At 38.9% G+C, this 17,930-nt stretch overlaps 2 protein-coding genes across 2 annotated transcripts; one reads left to right on the forward strand and one right to left on the reverse strand.

Moving 5' to 3' along the window:
- Window positions 1-1,778: 1,778 nt before the first annotated feature.
- On the forward strand, window positions 1,779-10,976 carry LOC144642498 (complement C2-like). The gene is made up of 11 exons (XM_078501462.1): window positions 1,779-1,932; window positions 2,765-2,849; window positions 3,554-3,973; window positions 4,571-4,765; window positions 5,198-5,395; window positions 5,563-5,901; window positions 6,190-6,522; window positions 7,504-7,743; window positions 8,445-8,683; window positions 9,182-9,370; window positions 10,305-10,976. Exons 2-11 carry the CDS (start codon window positions 2,777-2,779, stop codon window positions 10,473-10,475), a joined length of 2,397 nt encoding a protein of 798 aa, XP_078357588.1. The 5' UTR covers window positions 1,779-1,932; window positions 2,765-2,776; the 3' UTR covers window positions 10,476-10,976.
- A 363-nt stretch (window positions 10,977-11,339) lies between these two features.
- Window positions 11,340-16,734, reverse strand: LOC144643816 (uncharacterized). Its single transcript, XM_078503187.1, has 6 exons — window positions 16,419-16,734; window positions 15,650-15,780; window positions 13,769-13,861; window positions 12,791-13,113; window positions 12,145-12,221; window positions 11,340-11,697 (listed from the first exon to the last, which is right to left on the reverse strand). The coding sequence occupies exons 2-5, from the start codon at window positions 15,725-15,727 to the stop codon at window positions 12,146-12,148; spliced, it is 570 nt and encodes a 189-aa protein (XP_078359313.1). The 5' UTR covers window positions 15,728-15,780; window positions 16,419-16,734; the 3' UTR covers window positions 11,340-11,697; window position 12,145.
- Between the last annotated feature and the right edge of the window lie 1,196 nt (window positions 16,735-17,930).

Genomic DNA, 17,930 nt, shown 5'->3' on the forward strand with positions numbered 1-17,930 from the left:
TAGGGGCACTTATTGTTGCAGGAGTACCTAAGTAATAAGAGCCCTTTTTGACAAAAACACATTCAACCAGGGCGCTTATTAGATGGGGGGGGGGGGGGGGGCGCTTTCTCAAAGCTGGGCACTAAATCGAATCATTGCGGTATTCTGAAGTAGAGCCAAGAGTCTCAACCAATAACACGAGAGTGATGTGGCAAATGTCCAAAACCACCTTAGTTGCAGAAAAGTCGGTTTTCTCGGAGATGAAAGTGTCACCCTACAAAAACACTTAAGTCGCACGTTACATATATATAGTCCTAAAACCTTATTTCTCCTCAGTGTCAATTCAAAGCCATAGTTGAAATTAAAGAGAATAAAGGAACTTATCGTGAAGAGTAAACTTTGTTGATCGATGAAGTAATAAATTATTCGAAGTGCAGAGAGATAAATGGGGGACTGTTCATATGTCAACCGTAACAGGGCTAAGATTGTTGTTTTGCCAAGCACCTTCATGTGGTATCTCCACTGTCTGGGGGCAGGGGTCAAACGTCTTGAGTCAAAGCCAGCGCTCCATAGTATGCTATTCAGGACTATTTTAAGCAATGCTTAGACTGCGGAAAAACGAACGAAATAAAAGACATTCTAACACTTTTTATTCCATGTGCGATTGATCTATTGTTTTTAGTCAGTATTAATACAATACGTATCAACTTAAATTTTGACTTGACGTTTGTTCAACGTCGAAACGTCGTCTTAATATGTTTTTAAAAGAGCAGTGTGAAGATATTTTCAGCCATTTTTCTGATTACTTCCAGATTGAAGGAAACTTCAAAATAATAGTCTACTTACATAAAAAAGCATCCAAGGAGTAAACAAAAACGTGAAAATATGCAAGGACGGTTTGGACTGACGAAGATTAAGAGAGATTACGAACAACAAACTTAAAAAAAACTTGCTTTCGTTTCGAGACAATTATCCTTTCTGCTATCATCTACGCGTTTATTTTGCCATTCCTGACGACTTAAGCTGAAGCAACACGTGGATAGCTAAAGCTGACTTCTATAAAGGAGTGAATAATTATTTAATTTCAGTTTCTTTTGACCTGGGGTCTTTCCATCATTGGCTAATCTGAGAGTCTAACCTGGCATTGTGTGGGGGGATAGAAGATATAAACTGGCAACGACTCCAGTAAATATTAATTTTCCATTTAAAATGTATGCACGTCCATGTTTATCTGTTGATATCGATGCTTTATCTTTCTCCCGAATTTTTCTAATTAACTTTCACAATATGAGTGCTGACCCTGTGTCTCCTGAGCTTTTCTTGGCATGTAAATGTCGTTCAATTTTTTCGGTCCAATTTCCCATACCATATGCTTAAATCTCCTCCGGGGTTGGGGTGACTCCACGGACGGGGATGCTCGTCGGAAATTTTAAAAAGAACCGCTAAAAGAGACCAATCTAGGTGTGGCTCAACCTTTTGTTGACTCCTAAAAGATACCAAAAAACTAAGAATATAATTAATATTTGTATATTTCTTCGTGTGTAACCCTAAACAAGACCATTATGGCTAAAAGTATTGACGTTTTGTCCGTAACACCTTAAGCGAGACCAAAAATCCCCGTCACTTTAATATGCGAGTCCCCCCTACCTTCCCCCTCCCCCCGCGGGTAAAATCTCATCAGTTTTACTCTACGGGGGAAGTACTTTGCATGTAATCATTGAAGAATTTAACTGTCAACTGTTTCTCAGCAGCATATCGTTAAAGATTGTTCCAGCAGTGATATGGCGTGACGCATGTGTCAGACTGATAGCTGATAGTCTTTGACCGGATTTGACTCAATGCGTCATTGCAAGGAGAGCTGAAGGAAGACGAAAGCCCTCACGTTTCCGAAAAATTCTGATTGAAATAAGTTTGGTTTACATTTAACGCGTCAAGGATTGTCCACGGAAACCGGTACGTTAAGCTGTTAAGTTCAGCTGTATACCTATTGATCTGTATGCCATTGCTGAGATGTAATCATAATTTTATTTATAGCTTCACGGTTAGCTACCGACTATGTGACTAAAGCTATTACGTGTGTTTATACGTGACTCCGTCTGTAAGGATATTTCCCTTAGAGTGTACATAAGATATATAGGACAATATTACACAGTACAGTACACAGCTAAACGGGCGCGGTACACTAGATAGTCGATGAAGTATTATTTAGCAACGAACGCCTGGCAATTGTTTACCAAATAGCCTAGCTAGCCTGAGGCAAATGCCCTTTTACACATTTGGCATCGATCCTCAAAACACCAAATATAAACATGATAAACTATCCTTGCTGATTGCAACACATTTCCTTGTTTGGCGTCCCAGAATTAATGATTTTCTTCTATCTCTTCAACTGTCTGTTTGTCAATATTATAAGGCGTAGTCAATCGATAATTGATAAAAATCGACAATCGCTTGAGATCGGTAGTCATTAACAATCGATAAAGATTTGCGGATATCGATTAATAGGAGAAATCTGAAAACGAAATTCTCGGGCGCATATTTAATTTATTAGTTTGATAAACAGTAAATGAAAGTACCATAGGTTCACTTCAGCTTTCACGTGGACATTCTTTCCATCTTTGCTGAATCAGGAATTCATTTATGATAAAACTCACAAGTTTGGAGTTTAGTGGTTGGTCTTACGTAAATATACAAAAGCTATTTGAAATTTCGAGTATGTTCCCTCAATCAATTGCTTTCTTCGGTTCGGAAGATGTTGAACATAATTGATCCTTTTATTTCCTAGAAAATAAAGAGGATGGCATTTTTCACGTCCGTGTTAATTCACACATTTATCCTCGTAGGATTTTCTACCTACACCCTTGTTGCAGGTGAGAAATGAATTTTGTTATTTTTAGATCGAGAAATTAAATATAATACAATGACATAGTAACTTCCGAAAAACTGAAATAGAAATTTGTGTGTTTTTTTTATATAGATTTACCTACTGGAAATTATGCTTTACCAAAAGAAACTTTTTTCTTTAAAAGAATCATAAATTTTTAAGCTCAAGCCGTCGTTTGTTTCATCACGGAACTGTCGTATCGAGTGAATTTCTTCACACAAAACGCCCGCTTTTCTGCCAACTCAGTACCTATGAAAGATCAAAGGCCGTACATCATGTAACGTATTTGACTGTAAGACACGTCTTTTATCATACACCATGAATTCGAGCAACCACACTTTATTTTTTAAGCTTTATTTCCTGCACGACAAGGATTAAGTTTGTTTCCAGCTAAGTCAATGTAAGTCTCATTATTCTAAGGAGATCTGACACCGTTTACAACCGGTACCGAATTGAGCGGTATGCAGGACAAGTGTCACTAATTAACTTTGTAAATATCCTCGCTCGCCACCAGTCTTCCTGTACGTCAGTCACTTAAGGTCATTAAAGCATCCGATCACTACGTGGAAGGTCATGGGCTCAACCTGCGTTGGGACTCACGTCTCACTTCTTACTGGGCTGTTCTTAATTGTGAATGCCAATTCAATAAAAAAGGCATGATGATACTCATTGTGAATCGTTTCTTCATAGTCCCGTACTGCACAGGAAATCAGTGTGACGTGACGAACTGTACATCCAATCCGTGCAAAAACGCTTCACAGTGTGTGGATCACACTAATGGATTCTCTTGTGTATGCAAACCTGGCCTGACCGGAAAGTTATGCGATGTGGAATACAACGAGTGTGACTCTACTCCATGCCAAAACGGTGGAACATGCGCAGAAGGCGTCAACCGCTTCACATGCACCTGTGCGCGCGGATTCACTGGTGTTACCTGCGAGAAGCGAACAGGGGATTGTACTGACCCACCAAGTGTAGCCAATGGGAAGGTCAGGTCTACAAAGTCATATGCCCTGTACACGTGTAACAATGGCTACAAGACAATCGGGCTTCGCTTCATCAGGTGCAACGGAGGGAAGTGGGTTGGAAAGCCTCCCACGTGCCAGGCTAGTGAGTATCAAACAAACTATATTCACTATAGCCGGTTGCCGATGTTATAATGCAAATTACCCATGTGGTTTCCCAGGGGGACTATCGTAATTTGTTTTGTTTCCCTTTAGAAATCATAAAAACAAACAATGGCCGCTATCGTAAATTTAACCTGTGGCTATAAGATCGTTGAAAAACATCCAAGTTCCAGAGGTTTTTCCCTTCAACTTAAGGAAACCTGGGCTACGGAAAGAAAGAAGAAAGAAGCCAGAAAACCTCTGGTAGGGTCAAACTGGTTGCAAACAAAGCACACGAATACTTGGTTGCATTGTTTGAAATACGGTAAAAGTGTCATAGCTTTCTTACGTAGTTTGAAAGGTGTCGGGGAGAGACTTATTATGAACATAATAAGTCTAATAAACCTTGTATTTCTGTTGATGAATTCTACGTAACTAGCAATGCGAAATGTTTCTAGTACTTGGGGGATAATGCAATGTTGCAAGCTTTATTCCCGTTTCCTCGATGTTTAAAGATCCATTTCTTTGAACTATCATAGTTAACATGTTAAAAGAAGAATTATTGAAAACATTAGTTTATTATTCGTCTTCCTGACAACAGAAGCAACACGTCAATTATGTCAAAGACCTCAGGGTATAAGCCACGGATACTTTGAACCGCAGGATGAGGACTTCACTGTTGGTTCAACTGTCAAGTACTTTTGTAACGACAAGTACCGTCTCAGAGGCAATGTGGAGCTGACTTGCACTGAGAATGGAAAGTGGTCACCGAAACAACTGCCTCGTTGTACAAAAAGTAAGTAAAAGATCTTATTTAAGTAGTTTGTTTAATGTAGTCTCTTTATGCAGGGATGGTTTTGCGCCAGAGAGCGTTTTTCACAGGTAATGTGTTAATAGTCAAACTCTCACTGATTCTGTTCTGCACACGCGTCTCAGATTTCTACAGTCAATGGGAAAAGTAATCAAGGAAAATGATAATTACCTTTTGATTAGGGTCAAACTTCTGCCTGTGAAGGAATTAGAGAACTTATATAAGAACGCTGACGTTTGATGGGAAATCGCCACGTTTGGCTTTACCTGGCTTTACCTGAGCACAATTATTAAACATATGCTATCTGTGCTACCTATTTAACCTTTTTAACCTTTGTAAGTAATGTTAGTATTGTAAGAAGATTTGTTGTTCTCAATAAAAAAAAACCTTTTTAAACACCATATTCTTTTTACCCAGAGACAAAGTGCCGAGATCCAGGTATCCCGAAACATGGTCGCCGTGATGGAAGTTTGTTTTTAGAAGGAACTCAAGTTCGTTTTTCTTGTGATGAAGGATATGAACTTGTCGGTCTTAGTTCCCTCCGATGCGTTCCTTTGTGTCGTTCATGTAAGACTGTTCGATGGAACGGAACTACACCAACCTGCAGGAAAATAGGTAACTACGTCTTATGCATAAAGTTATGGTCATACAACCCCTTACTACAAAGGTCAACCAGTCAGCCGGTCGGTCGGTCGGTCGGTCGGTCAATAGCGCAAATGGTATCACTAAGTGACTACTGATTCAAAACTCTTGACATTAACGGCGTTTCCACTTTTTTTCAGATCCTTTAAAAAGCCTGAAGAGGGTTGCAGAAAGCCTTCGTGAACATTTTATTGACAAATTGAGCTGGATGACAACCGACAGCTTGGCTCGGGCGGGATTATCCTCGGGTGCTGGAGGCCTCGATCTGGTGTTCGTATTTGACAGCTCGGCAAGTGTCGGAGATACGAACTTTAAAAAAGGAATTGCTTTCGCCAAAACGATAATCGACGAGTTTGGAATATCCAACTCTTCAACAGGGACGAGAGTTGCTGTTGTTACGTTCAGCTCGACAGCCAAAGTTATTTTTAACCTGAAAACTAACGCTATGCCCAGCAAAAAGGAAGCCATTGCAACTCTTGGTAAGTCAACTCGATAACACATTATCTCGATTCTGTTCAAGCCTAGGTTAAAGTGGAAATCCTGCATGAGACGAATGTCTTTGTGAGAAACGAACAGATTCCCTTTGAGTTTTGGGGTACAAATATCCTTTGTAGTATCCTTTCTACAAATTAAAGACGCCCACATCTATTTAAAACTGGCAGTTGGTGATGGTCCCAGGTGTGTCCCGCACAACAATACGAACTGCATAAACTAGGTCACTTCTCTCCATCGTATTGGTAGCTTCGAATTTTTTTTTAACTCTTTAGAAAACTTGAACTTCATCGCTGGAGGCACTGCTACACGCCTTGCACTGAACAAGACTATTGAAGAAATTGTGCCTGAGACCCGCAAGCGCAGCAAGAAAGCGCTGTTCCTCATCACAGACGGTAGATCCAATATCGGTGGTGATCCCACTTCTGATGCCATGATACTGCGTGACAGTTGTGATTTCGAAATCTATGCCATTGGCGTGACAGACAGCGTGGATGAGCAGGAACTGCGAAGCATTGCTTCCGAACCCTTCCGAACGCATGTCTTTCTTCTTAAAAACTTTGAAGATTTGACTAAGCTTAAAGAGATGATCACTGCAAAAGGAGTTGGTGAGTTTGTTTAACCGTTGCTGAACATGTTTTTTTCGTGCTCATGGGTGCGTATCCATTAATTTTTATTAATGTTAACAAAACTCGTGGTGCCACTTAAGTTTTGACCACTTTGTGACACTATTAAAAAATAATTAAAAACTGGGCGAAAAACCCATTTTTTCTACAAAACATAGCCAAGTTGACTAGACGAGGACGAGCAGTCTTATTGTCTAGGTTAACTTTACGTACTAGTCCTAAACCTATAATTGTTAAGCCATAAACAAACAATCATGTTTCCTTTCACTGAGGCTATGTTTACACGGGACCGGTCCGGAACGGATCCGGTGATTTTCGGACCGGATAGGCCTTCTGTTTACACGGGACCGTTCTGGAACCGGTCCGAAACGGATCCAAAGCTGGACCTGCTATTAACACCTGGATCGGTTCCAAATTGGTCCATGTAAACAGGTCCGGTTCGGTTCGGAACGGTTCCGGACCGGTCCCGTGTAAACGTAGCCTGAATGCCCGGGCGATCCTGTTCTATCAACGAAATGAGCAATAATGAGGGAACCAATCAGACTCGTTATTTGCAAGAGTCCACGAAGAGTGTCTAGAAAAAGAATCTGTAGCGCTACACTACAAAACATGTTAATCGTATAGGTTGTCCTCTAGTGTAGCAGTTGCTATTGTTTTTGCGGCTAGGGGCATTGCTTCCGTTGTTTGTTTTATTGTTCCCTCGAAGGGTAGCGAGCCATTCACGTGAGACCTCGCGAGAACTTCTACTCGACCCAAAAGAGTGTAGACCATTGAAAAATGTGGACCGTTTGCTTAGTTCGGTTTTATTTTACTACGTCAAGGTTTCTCTTCTCGGGCTTTGGAACAACAACGTTTTACTACATGGCAGAAAGCATATTTTTTTTTTCATTTGGAAATATCCTACTTATGATTTCAATGTAACCCTTTAATCCTTTGATTTTCATTTCTTTTGCCTATTTTAAGATTACAGTGAATGTGGTGTCGCTGGAGATACTCAGCTAAGAAATGAAGCGGAAAAGAACTTCCGTATAGTAGGTGGTAGAGAGGCTAAACCAGGTGCTTGGCCTTGGCAGGCGGCTGTCTTCGTGAAAAGCAACTTCCGGTGTGGTGGTGCGCTTATTAAAGAGAACTGGGTTGTAACTGTGGCTCATTGCTTTTATTATGACGGAAAGGTGGAAGCAAAAGACGTGACGGTTGTATTGGGTAAGCAAAGACCATTTCTACTTTATGGTATCTCACAGTAACATTTTGGGTTCGCGTAATGTCAGAGTGTTCAAGTTCAAGTTGACTTGGTTACCGTAAAAACAAAATAATTTTGGCTTACGTCTCAAATCGGAACAAATTTGTCCCTATGCAGTTGAAGCGCGCGTTATGGAAACCGGATTAACACAGACACCTCTCTTATGCATACACTAGTACTCTTTGTGTTATTTAACGGCTTTTGACTGTATAGTACGATACTTTGTAATTTCAACGTTACAGATATCCCGGAAGAATGCAGGACTATTTCACACATGAACCTAGAAAAGGCCTAGCTAGCGACGATTCTCCAGATTCTCCCTTGAGTTCAGTGGTGTTAGAACACCTGACAGGTGTGCTTGCCTTTCCTTAGGAGCTCAGTGGTCTTTCCTTTGTAGGTCAACACTCGTGCCCGTGAAGTAAATACAGTTTATTCATTATCATTAAGGATGAAATTCGAGAAAATCCGACTCAGATGGTAGTTACTTTCGCCTTCGAAATAATGAGAAATGACTTCGGGAGATATTAATGACGCTAGCGATTGTCAGCAATGATATGTAAACTGCCATCCTTGTTTGAATCGTCAATGTAACTTAACAACGTTAACTTAACTTCCAACAGTGCTACATCATCATTAACGACTTGTGACGCGTACCTTTTGTTAGGTGAGCATGAGCGATTTGAAGAAGAGGGAACTGAGCAGAATATACGAGCCAAAAAACTCATCTTACATCCAAATGCAAGCTTGGCGAATCTAGGAGACGACTTGGCCCTTATTCGCTTGGAGCATGCAGTGAAGTTCTCGCCTTTTGTCAGAACAGTGTGTCTGCCTCTACCGACTGATGTGTTCTACGTTAGACCAGGGAAGTCCTGCGTGATAGCAGGTTGGGGGTCTTCTCGAAGGGTAAGTGCCTTGCATCTCTTGGATTACGATCGTAAAGACTTCATGAGCCAAATCCCATGCACACCAGAACACGCCGAGACATCCTAGATCACCCAGCCTAACCCTAAACTAAACTTGTTTTAAGGTGTTCCAGAAACTCTTTCAGTTCCGGCATGTATTTTGTTCTTTGTTTCTCGTTGCACCTGCCCCGCGAATGCAAGATTGCTACAAGTTATTGTTAACTTAGTGTTTGAACTGCGTCATCATATCTCCTGTACCGTGGAGAGTCGAGAGAGGAATGGATCGAGTTATCTACATTCCAATACGATCCAAAATGGAGCCAAAGTATAACTCAAAATAACTGAAAAGACTAAAACGAATACCAACCAACCCTTAAGCACTCTGCTGTGATAGAGAACTAAAGTAAAGGGCATCCAAGCTGGATGATTCTCCTTATGACTCGCTGTATGATACAGAAGTTAAAAGAATATTATTTTCTTTTGTGTGATTTTTTCCCAGGTTTCTCCTGATGATTTGGCAGGACCTCCAAACGCCGTGCTTCAGCAGATTCAAATCAAGTTCGTGTCCCACAAGAATTGCCGCGAAAACGCCACGAATGCTGAAGTAATAACAGACAAAGTTGTCTGCGCTGGGGACTCTAGAGGGGAGAAGGATGCCTGCAAAGGCGACAGCGGTTCCCCCCTTGTGGTAGGTTAAAATTAATGTAGCTGTAAAGTTGATTACAGCTCATGAGGTGACAAACGTTAACGGTAACCAGCAAAATCTAGCTTCTGTCACATTCTCGGCCACTGTTTGCCCTCGTCCATCACGCATGGAGGAAGTCTGGCTAAGAGATTATCGAGGAAATGTAATTTTAATTACAAAAAGTTTTGGCCATGAGAGATTAGCACTACTGGAATAGCAAACGATTTTATAAGCCCTCTTTTCACTTCTTGGAGAGGTTTGTGAAACTCTATCAGTTTAAATTAAGTCAAACTACGTTTATAACACGCAGATGATGTCTAATAATCCAGAATCCGTCCAGAATCTTAAGGTCAAACAGATGTATTCAAGTAGAAATCCCACTAATATCTAACACCTTTCAAGATCACGCCGCTACCCTATTTAACAAACTTCCAACGAACCTTAAAAACACTGTGGACCATGATGCATTTTGCAGGGAGGCAAAGCGCTTCCTTTTGAAGAAAACTAAATTAACAGATTGATCTCCTGTAGCTTTTTATTTTTATTTTTCTCTTAGATGTATATAGTATAGTATTTTTTTAAACGCATAAATGTATATAGTACAATATAGCATAGTAGTATACAGTAATTTAATGATTATAGAGTTTTAATTGTAAATATCATTTTATTTGTTAGGTTAGGTTAGTTTAATTGGTAAATGTAGAGCTACTATGTAGAAATGTTACCAATAAAGCCATTATTATTATTATTATTATTATTATTATTATTATTATTATTATTATTATTATTATTATTATTATTATTAATACTTTGAGCTCTCAGCTCTTTTGATTGAACACCAGCTGATAATAGTGGATAAGGGTGAAAATCTCCTCGTCTATCTCTCATCCTTTGTCCACCCTTGTAATATTTTTATCCGGTATTTTCTTTTCATTAGGTCAGGCGTTCTGCGGATGATAGCTGGGCCGTGGTTGGTTTATCGAGCTGGGGAGAAGGATGTGCGACACAAGGAAAATACGGTGTATACACACAACTGAAAAATTACATGCGCTGGATTAAACGAAGAATCAACCCAAGGAAGAAAGATAAAAACAAGAACAAGGATTAAGGAGTAGTACGGCTCAGATATTTCGTTTCAATCTTCGTGTTGTAGAATTTTGTTCATTGTAGATGTAAGGAAAAGAGTCTGAGATAAACCCTTAATTCCCACCGAGTAAAGTTAATGTATTTCTATATGGGAATTAATTTGGAAAATGACTGTTTCGCGCAGAGGAGTATATTCGTCTTTCCATTAGGTATGTCAATTTTTTCCACAGGCCTCTACCGTGAATCGCTTCGATTACGTCACCTGCCCCACGTGAACCGAAACGAATTAACCACGCGCCTGGTAAAGAGGACTAGGAACTAGGCAAGATTCACAGGACGTCGATTAAAACGACGTTGTTCCCACTTTGTCTTTGATTAAACTATTACACCATAGAGGAAACAGGAAGGCATCTGTTTAGGCTATGCAACCACTTTGTTGCGAGTGTGAAAGCTATTTTGTACACAGCAGTATTGCAATATATTTTAAAGTGTTAAATTAAATTAAAGGAAATGCAGAAAAGTGTTCCTTGTCTTGAATGACTTATTAAATTCAACCCCTCAGCTTTACTAGTAAGTTGAGCATATATTGGAAGCCAGCTATCTCGGACCCTTTAATTGTAAGGTAAATGTAGGTTAAGTCTGCATACGAGCCTAGTAGCCTGTCAGGCTGGAGCTTATCCCGATTTCCGTAGCATGAAGCAACTAGGAGTATTTCTACTCCCCCTGGATGGGATGCTAGTCCATCGCAGGGTTATTCTCCAGCATAAAAATCACCGGTACCCATTTACAGCGTAGAATTCCGAAAAGTTGCCTTTTTGCGAAATAACTTCACATCACTCTTTGGTAATAAGTTTCTTTTATATGTTTTTTTCCATGAGACATACCCTTTTTAAATGAAAAGACATTTTTTATTCATATTTCATTCGTAATTGTTTCTTCAGGACTCCCATAAATGTTAAGCGTAAATTGCCTAAAGAGGTAATCAATTACCAGTACCAACACGATAAACATCAAGTACAGTCAAGAATCTACACTCAAATTGCAATGAAACGTGTGTCCAAGTTTACAAAACAATCAAGAATGTCTTCATAACCCCAGACGTTTTGCAGTTTTGGTTGATTTAGAGTTAACTCTTGTTCCAGTGTACTGGTGTTTCGCTCTCTGTACTCTATCCGCGCTTTTGTAACTAGTACACACGTGTACTAGATTCCAGAACGGATGGAGATTTGACTTTTGTTAGTACCCTGCCGAAAAAAAGAAGTAAAATTAGTAAAGAAACTCTGAGTAACGCAATTGCCATTTCATGCATTGTTCGTATATTCCTGTGATGCATTTCTAGAGTAAAAATTAAACATGCAAGTGTTGGGGTGGGTACGGCTAAACGTAGGCTCGTGATTAGACTATCTTCTGTTCAATTAACGGAATTTCAGTTTGAATTCGTCCAAAACTAAATGCAACACGTTTTGACTGGCTAAATAATGAACTCATAAGAGTATTTTTTTTACTTTTAAAACAACATTTACAATGAGTGCTAATTATATAAATAGCCAAAACTAAGCAAACTAAGCAACAAAATATAATGGCCCAAATGTTGTAGTAACTATTCCATACATGGGTAAGTAAAAACCACTCTTAAGTAAATCCCTACACCTCCTTTTAAATAGCTGGTAATCTTTGATTCAAAAGTTTACCTTATAAGCTTCCAATGCTTCCATAGTCATAAGCCGGGCTTACAGGACACTTTATCCAAGTCTCAAATCCTTTTGATCTTCGAAAGGAAGACTATATCAGTCGGTATACATAAGTTTTAACGGGTTAATTATATGATGTTCAGGCAGTTTCACCAAGAAATTATTTCACGTAAACAATTAACAATAACAACAGTCGATCGTTACATGCATCATTTTAGCTATAATCTAGTTTTTCCTTTCCTCGACGTCCACACATCATAGCCGACTGGAAAAGTGTGAGGACATGTCGACAGACTGGATTTGCATCATCTTCTATTTACAGCAACAAAATATGTTTTTATAATTCTTTTTCATTAAGGGTCAAAAATGCCTCAGTGCCTGCACTGTTTCTGCATTGCTTTTTGATTGGCTCATAACTGAAAGTCGTGTAAGACATGCTCCAACCACTCAGAGCGAAGCTAGATGTGCACGTGACTATTCCTGCGTGGAGTTACGTTGCTCATTCGCGGAGTCACGTTGTTCACTGTGTATCCACAGTGGCCTGTTTTAAAAACAACTATGGTTCTATTGAGAAAGGATTTAAAAAGTGAGGGTTCCATATTCCTAAATAATTATAAAACAGAATTTCAGCAGCCAAAAAACTTACTTTCCACTTGAGTCGTTGAACTTCTTACATATCATTCTACAATCTTGGATGTCTTGTCTCACATGTTCTAACAGCGCTTCGTGCTGTCTGTTTAGTTTCTGAAAGAAGGTTAATCTCTTTTTTATTCTGTTTGTCGTGTCTTCGTTGATGCAGTTTCTGAATGCGTCAAGTCTGAGTTTTTCTTTCTCTATTAACAAGTCTTGTTGTTTCTGTGCCTCGCGGAACTGGCTGAGTAAGCCCAGAATCTTTTCACGACATTCGGTTCCTTCGTCGCCGTTTTTTGCCACCTTCTGCCAGTTATGCACCTCCGTTCGGACTTGTACCTGCAAAAATCGCAAAATATCGATTTGTAGTTGGAGGTCACAAGATAGGAAACACTTCTTTGATGAGACTGAATTGCTCTTACAAGAGGACAACTTACGTTATAAACAGTAAGATCACAATCAAAAGAGCACTAAGGTCTTCGCAGTTATACCAGGCAGTTAAAATGAAAACCTAAAGTGAAAAAATAATAAGCTCGAACAAGATTCAAACCGATGTCCTTTGTTATCTTCGTAATAAACGCGTTAGCACTTTACTATGAACCCACTGCGACCTGATCAGAACACATGATGACAGCCTTTAGGCGTGGTACAGAATGCATCTTGAATTTATTTTAATAAAGAAGTTCTTTCATTATATATAGAGTGGTGACAGTATAAATGGATAATTTACCAAGGTACGCAAGCGCATTTCGAAGAACACCCGTCTACATGTACTATGTGTGGCGAATTTATAAAAAAAGCTCGTTAATTCTTCAACGCAATCATCTTGAAAAAACCCCGTTTACTATCAGAAATTCTGAATTTGACGAGGCAAGCCAGGCTGCTTCGACGAACATTATGTCCGTTTATTTTTGGCCCGGGGAGGAGGAGGGAGGTGCGTGCATACTGTTTTATTCTACACACGTACTATTTATTATTAAGAAATTGCAATTACCTGAATTATTTTCTTCTGTTCTTGGTAATGCTGACAAAGCTTGGTGAAGTGTTCAAACTTGTAGTCGGGAGGAGATTGCACAGTGTTGACTAGCTATTATACATATAAAAACATAATGACAATTAGATTGTTCTTACAATAGGTAATTAACGCAACTCGCAGAAATGCAAGCAAGGTGCCAGACAGAGGGTATCGCGTCCAGACTTCCCTCAAAATAAGCAAAATTGAATTAGTTAGGACTATTTGTGCATGGAAGAGAGTTGGTACAGATACTAATAAGGTTCTTTATGCGCATAATTAAAAGTCAGTTATTTGAAAGGAAGAACCAGTAACTAGATATGCGACTGATCTACACGACCCGCGGCTAATTAAGGTTGTACCGTAAATTGGTCTCTAGCTGTGGTAAACAGAGCATCATAAAAAAACTGTAAAGGATTTTTTCACCCAGAAGCTATCAAGTGCTAGTTATAAATTGTGCGTGCGGCCAAATCGATTTCGGAGGGAGAAAAACCAGAGTACACGGAGAAACACCCTCGAAGCAGAGACGGAGAGCCAACCATCTTTACAAAAAAACAGGCTCAGATTTTTTTTGGATTTTTTTTCTTAAGCTTAGTGATTCGAAGAGTGATAGTGTTATAGGATGGAAAAAGACTTACCTATGTCACGGTTATATCAAATTAACAATAACAAAGACATACAGACATTGACATTACGATACACTTGTGAATGAGACCTGTCCTCACAACACTGATGGTAGCTGTCTTCTAGTTGTCTTGTCATTGGTCAGTTAGTCAGACACAGAATGACTACACAAACATAGCTGCAATGCACAACTCAAAACAAACATTTAAAAGTAACAAACAAAACAAACACGTAAATGTACAAGTAAGTAGCCTTAACATAGTTTTATGCCACAGAGACATTTCGTTCATCCTTACATGAACAAGATGCTAACGCGAAGTGCAAAGCAATAAGGCTTAGTATCTTTAATTAAAGACAAGATATGCCAGTCAAATTCGTTTATAGCCAGGCATGGTTAAATGGATTAAAAGGGGTCAACACTGGCTTAAAAAGGACGTTTTGTTGTTATAGTTCTCGTGTTGAATTCAAAAACCCTTATTTTTATAGAGCATTCATTATCACATTTATTGTATGTATTTTTAATTCGTTTGTTTCTTATAACACCAAAGATGCCGTTAATCATTTACTTTTTTGGCTGAAGAGGGTAATAGCAGTAACTGAAACGTCCTTACATAGTTTTTTAAAGCCAGTGTCAATCGTTTTTAATCCATATGTCAATCAGCTTATTCTGAGAAATGTAAATCTTTTCATGGGATAAGTTTGCAACATTCAATTTGGACTCTCAGTAATATGCACAATACAAGAGTATAAAATTTGTCTTATATTGAGTTTAAAAATCCAATTTGTAAGTAAAGTTTGTAATTTTACATAAGGGTGTTGCTCTTCTGCATGGAAGATACGTATTTATTTCAATTATCCCTGCAAGTGTCAGAATAAAACGGTTTTGGTTTCATTCCAAACATTTACGAAACAGACTCTATGCGTATTGCCAAAAAACTTGAAACTGTCCTTGAGAAACAGATCTTTAAATAAAGAATAAGTCTGAAAATCACATTTGCAGCCCGACAGGTCCGACAAGAACTCTTGCAGACCCGAGAAAATGTGTTGATGACAATATTTAAAATGCTCGACAGGTAAATACTAAGCTGATTGCGAAGAACATTGGGCAGACCTACTGTGCAAGATGCGGGACAGACAAGCCGTAATGCATACAATAAGAAAGAAATTGAAACAAGAATGGTAATATGATAAATTTAGTTGGTAAAATAAACAGAATTTGAGAAAAAAACAGTCACCAACCGTATTGTTGTTTTGTTTTACTGGTGGCAGTGCAGGTGGCTTATTGGCCAAGCCCATCGAGCTCATTGTAGTTCCCATGGCAACCTGCCAAGGGCTTGGTTTTAGGAAAGTGTTTTTCTCCAAATTTTTTCCTGAAATTATAAAAATAAAAATATAATGATTTTAAAGAAAAAGAATTTAAAAGTAATTCTTAGCACTATTTTACAGCTTAAAATAAGTTCTTTTAGTGTGTGAAACTGGTCCGGCTATATAATCTGCATGTCGAAAAACATGTCAAGCTTCAAAAGCGATACCTGTTTTAAAATTAACAGTCGGGCGCTGTTCCAGAATAGTTTTCTGTTAGCTTAGCTTGAATTTAGCTAATTCAAAGCAATTTGCTTCAACGAAGAGCTTTCCTTTGCAACAGTTCGCGCGAGCATTGTTCAAATTAATTATAATTTCATGCATCGAAAAGAGAACAAAAATAACAACAATACAGCTATATATAATAACAGGTCCAATACAGTTACATATTCCCTGCAGAGGTTTTCGCTGAATATTCAAGTTTTTCTACATGCCTAAAGCATAACAGGGACCACTAAGGGCTCGGATGTAACAACGTTAGAATAAAAAATGTATCAAATGAGACAATTGCAAAACGATTTCGGTATTGAGTTGAATTATTACAAAGGCTTTGTTGCTTTAAATACTCCTAGAATCACGAGCTTAATTCGAAAAAAATAAATTGTAAAGGAGACAACCTTACATTTTTAGAGTAGCATATGCTTACCTGGGAAAGTCAGTGCACAATGTAGTTATTCGGATATACCTCTTGCTAATCGCCACTTGTTAACAAAAACCTCACGATGTGCACGTTTTACGTTGCACGACGGGCTGAGTGCAGGTGTACTGCAAAAGCTTTTCTCTTTCCCAGTTAAATCTGCTGGGAGTAAGCGCTTGTTTGCCAGTTGATTTCTGTTGATAAACTGTTTTGCTGAAAGGTTTGGGAATTGTGTAGACGCACTAACGCAGACTGATGATGTGAAGTCATCGCGTCAAAAACGTGCGGCATCGACTGCAAGGTTAACACGCCCTGCAATATCAGACCTATGACACCACATGGGCAAAAGTGAATTGTGTTGTTTTTCTACCAGGAATTTATTGAAAATGGGCGAGCCCGTGTCAGCGGTATCACGAATTAAGGCGCGGCTTTTTGGCAACCAGCCGGTTTACAAGTAAAAGGGTTCCTTTACCGGATGAAAACTACACAAGCAAACTGCTTTTAACTGTTTAAGTTGATTCAAGAAAGTGTAAACACCTACGCGACTTTGATAATCTAATAGCGATTAATAAAGTACTAGTTGTTTTGAATTAACCAAGAATACTAAATAAAAAGCCTAAAGATGCATCTGGACAGGGTTAGTCTCGATCCGAAGTATAATTTCACAAATATCAGTGCATGCATCGGCCATTTTTCGCTGGTATTTGTGAGTATTTTACTTCAGATTGAGACTACCTTTGATGCTTCTTAAGTGTTTTTTTCAGCGGTCTTGGTTACTTTGAATCATTAAGGACAGCAAAGTTCTGTTATTTAATTTTTTAAAAAACCATTTTGTAATTATTGTTTTAAATTAACAATTTTTTATGTTTACCCAGGCCTCCACTAGACACCAGCCTATGGCTTTGCCCTGAATGTGCCACCTTGCTTGCTCCTTATGTCACATTCAATTTTATAAAAGTCACTTTCCTGACGTGCAAAATTCAGATTTTCAACATTGAAGAAAACTTCAAAATAACAGTTTTCCAATATAGAAAAACACCGAAAAGAATTAATAAAAAAAGAAAATGAACAAGGACGATTACTTTGAAAGGAAGCCGGATTAAGACGGAAAACCAAACAACAACCTTGAAAAAAAAATTGGCCAATTTTTTCCAAGATTCGCCGGCTTTCCAGTCGTCAGTCCTGTCCCGAGTATTAAAATACTCGGGTAGGTACACTGGTGAAATAGGCCTTAAAGGCTCTCCTCGAATTTTGAAAATAACATTTGCGAATTTGGTCACCCGTAGAATATGTCATAAAGGCGTAGAGAAACAGGTAAAATTTAAAAGTTGGTTTAGGGAATACGCACAAGTGTAAGCTTAAACACAAGCATGAGTATAAGCCACAATTTGACAATGTAGAGGAGCACTCGACGCTTTGATAATTTCGTGGTAACCTTCCTTCTGGATCCGACCGAAGAAAGGGGTGCGTGTACTAGACGTCACTCAAAGTGTAGAACAGACAGCTTAAATTGCAAGGCTA

The sequence above is a fragment of the Oculina patagonica genome, chromosome 1 (assembly GCF_052425735.1).
Source record: "Oculina patagonica isolate OP01 chromosome 1, crgOcupat, whole genome shotgun sequence".
Classification (NCBI taxonomy): domain Eukaryota; kingdom Metazoa; phylum Cnidaria; class Anthozoa; order Scleractinia; family Oculinidae; genus Oculina; species Oculina patagonica.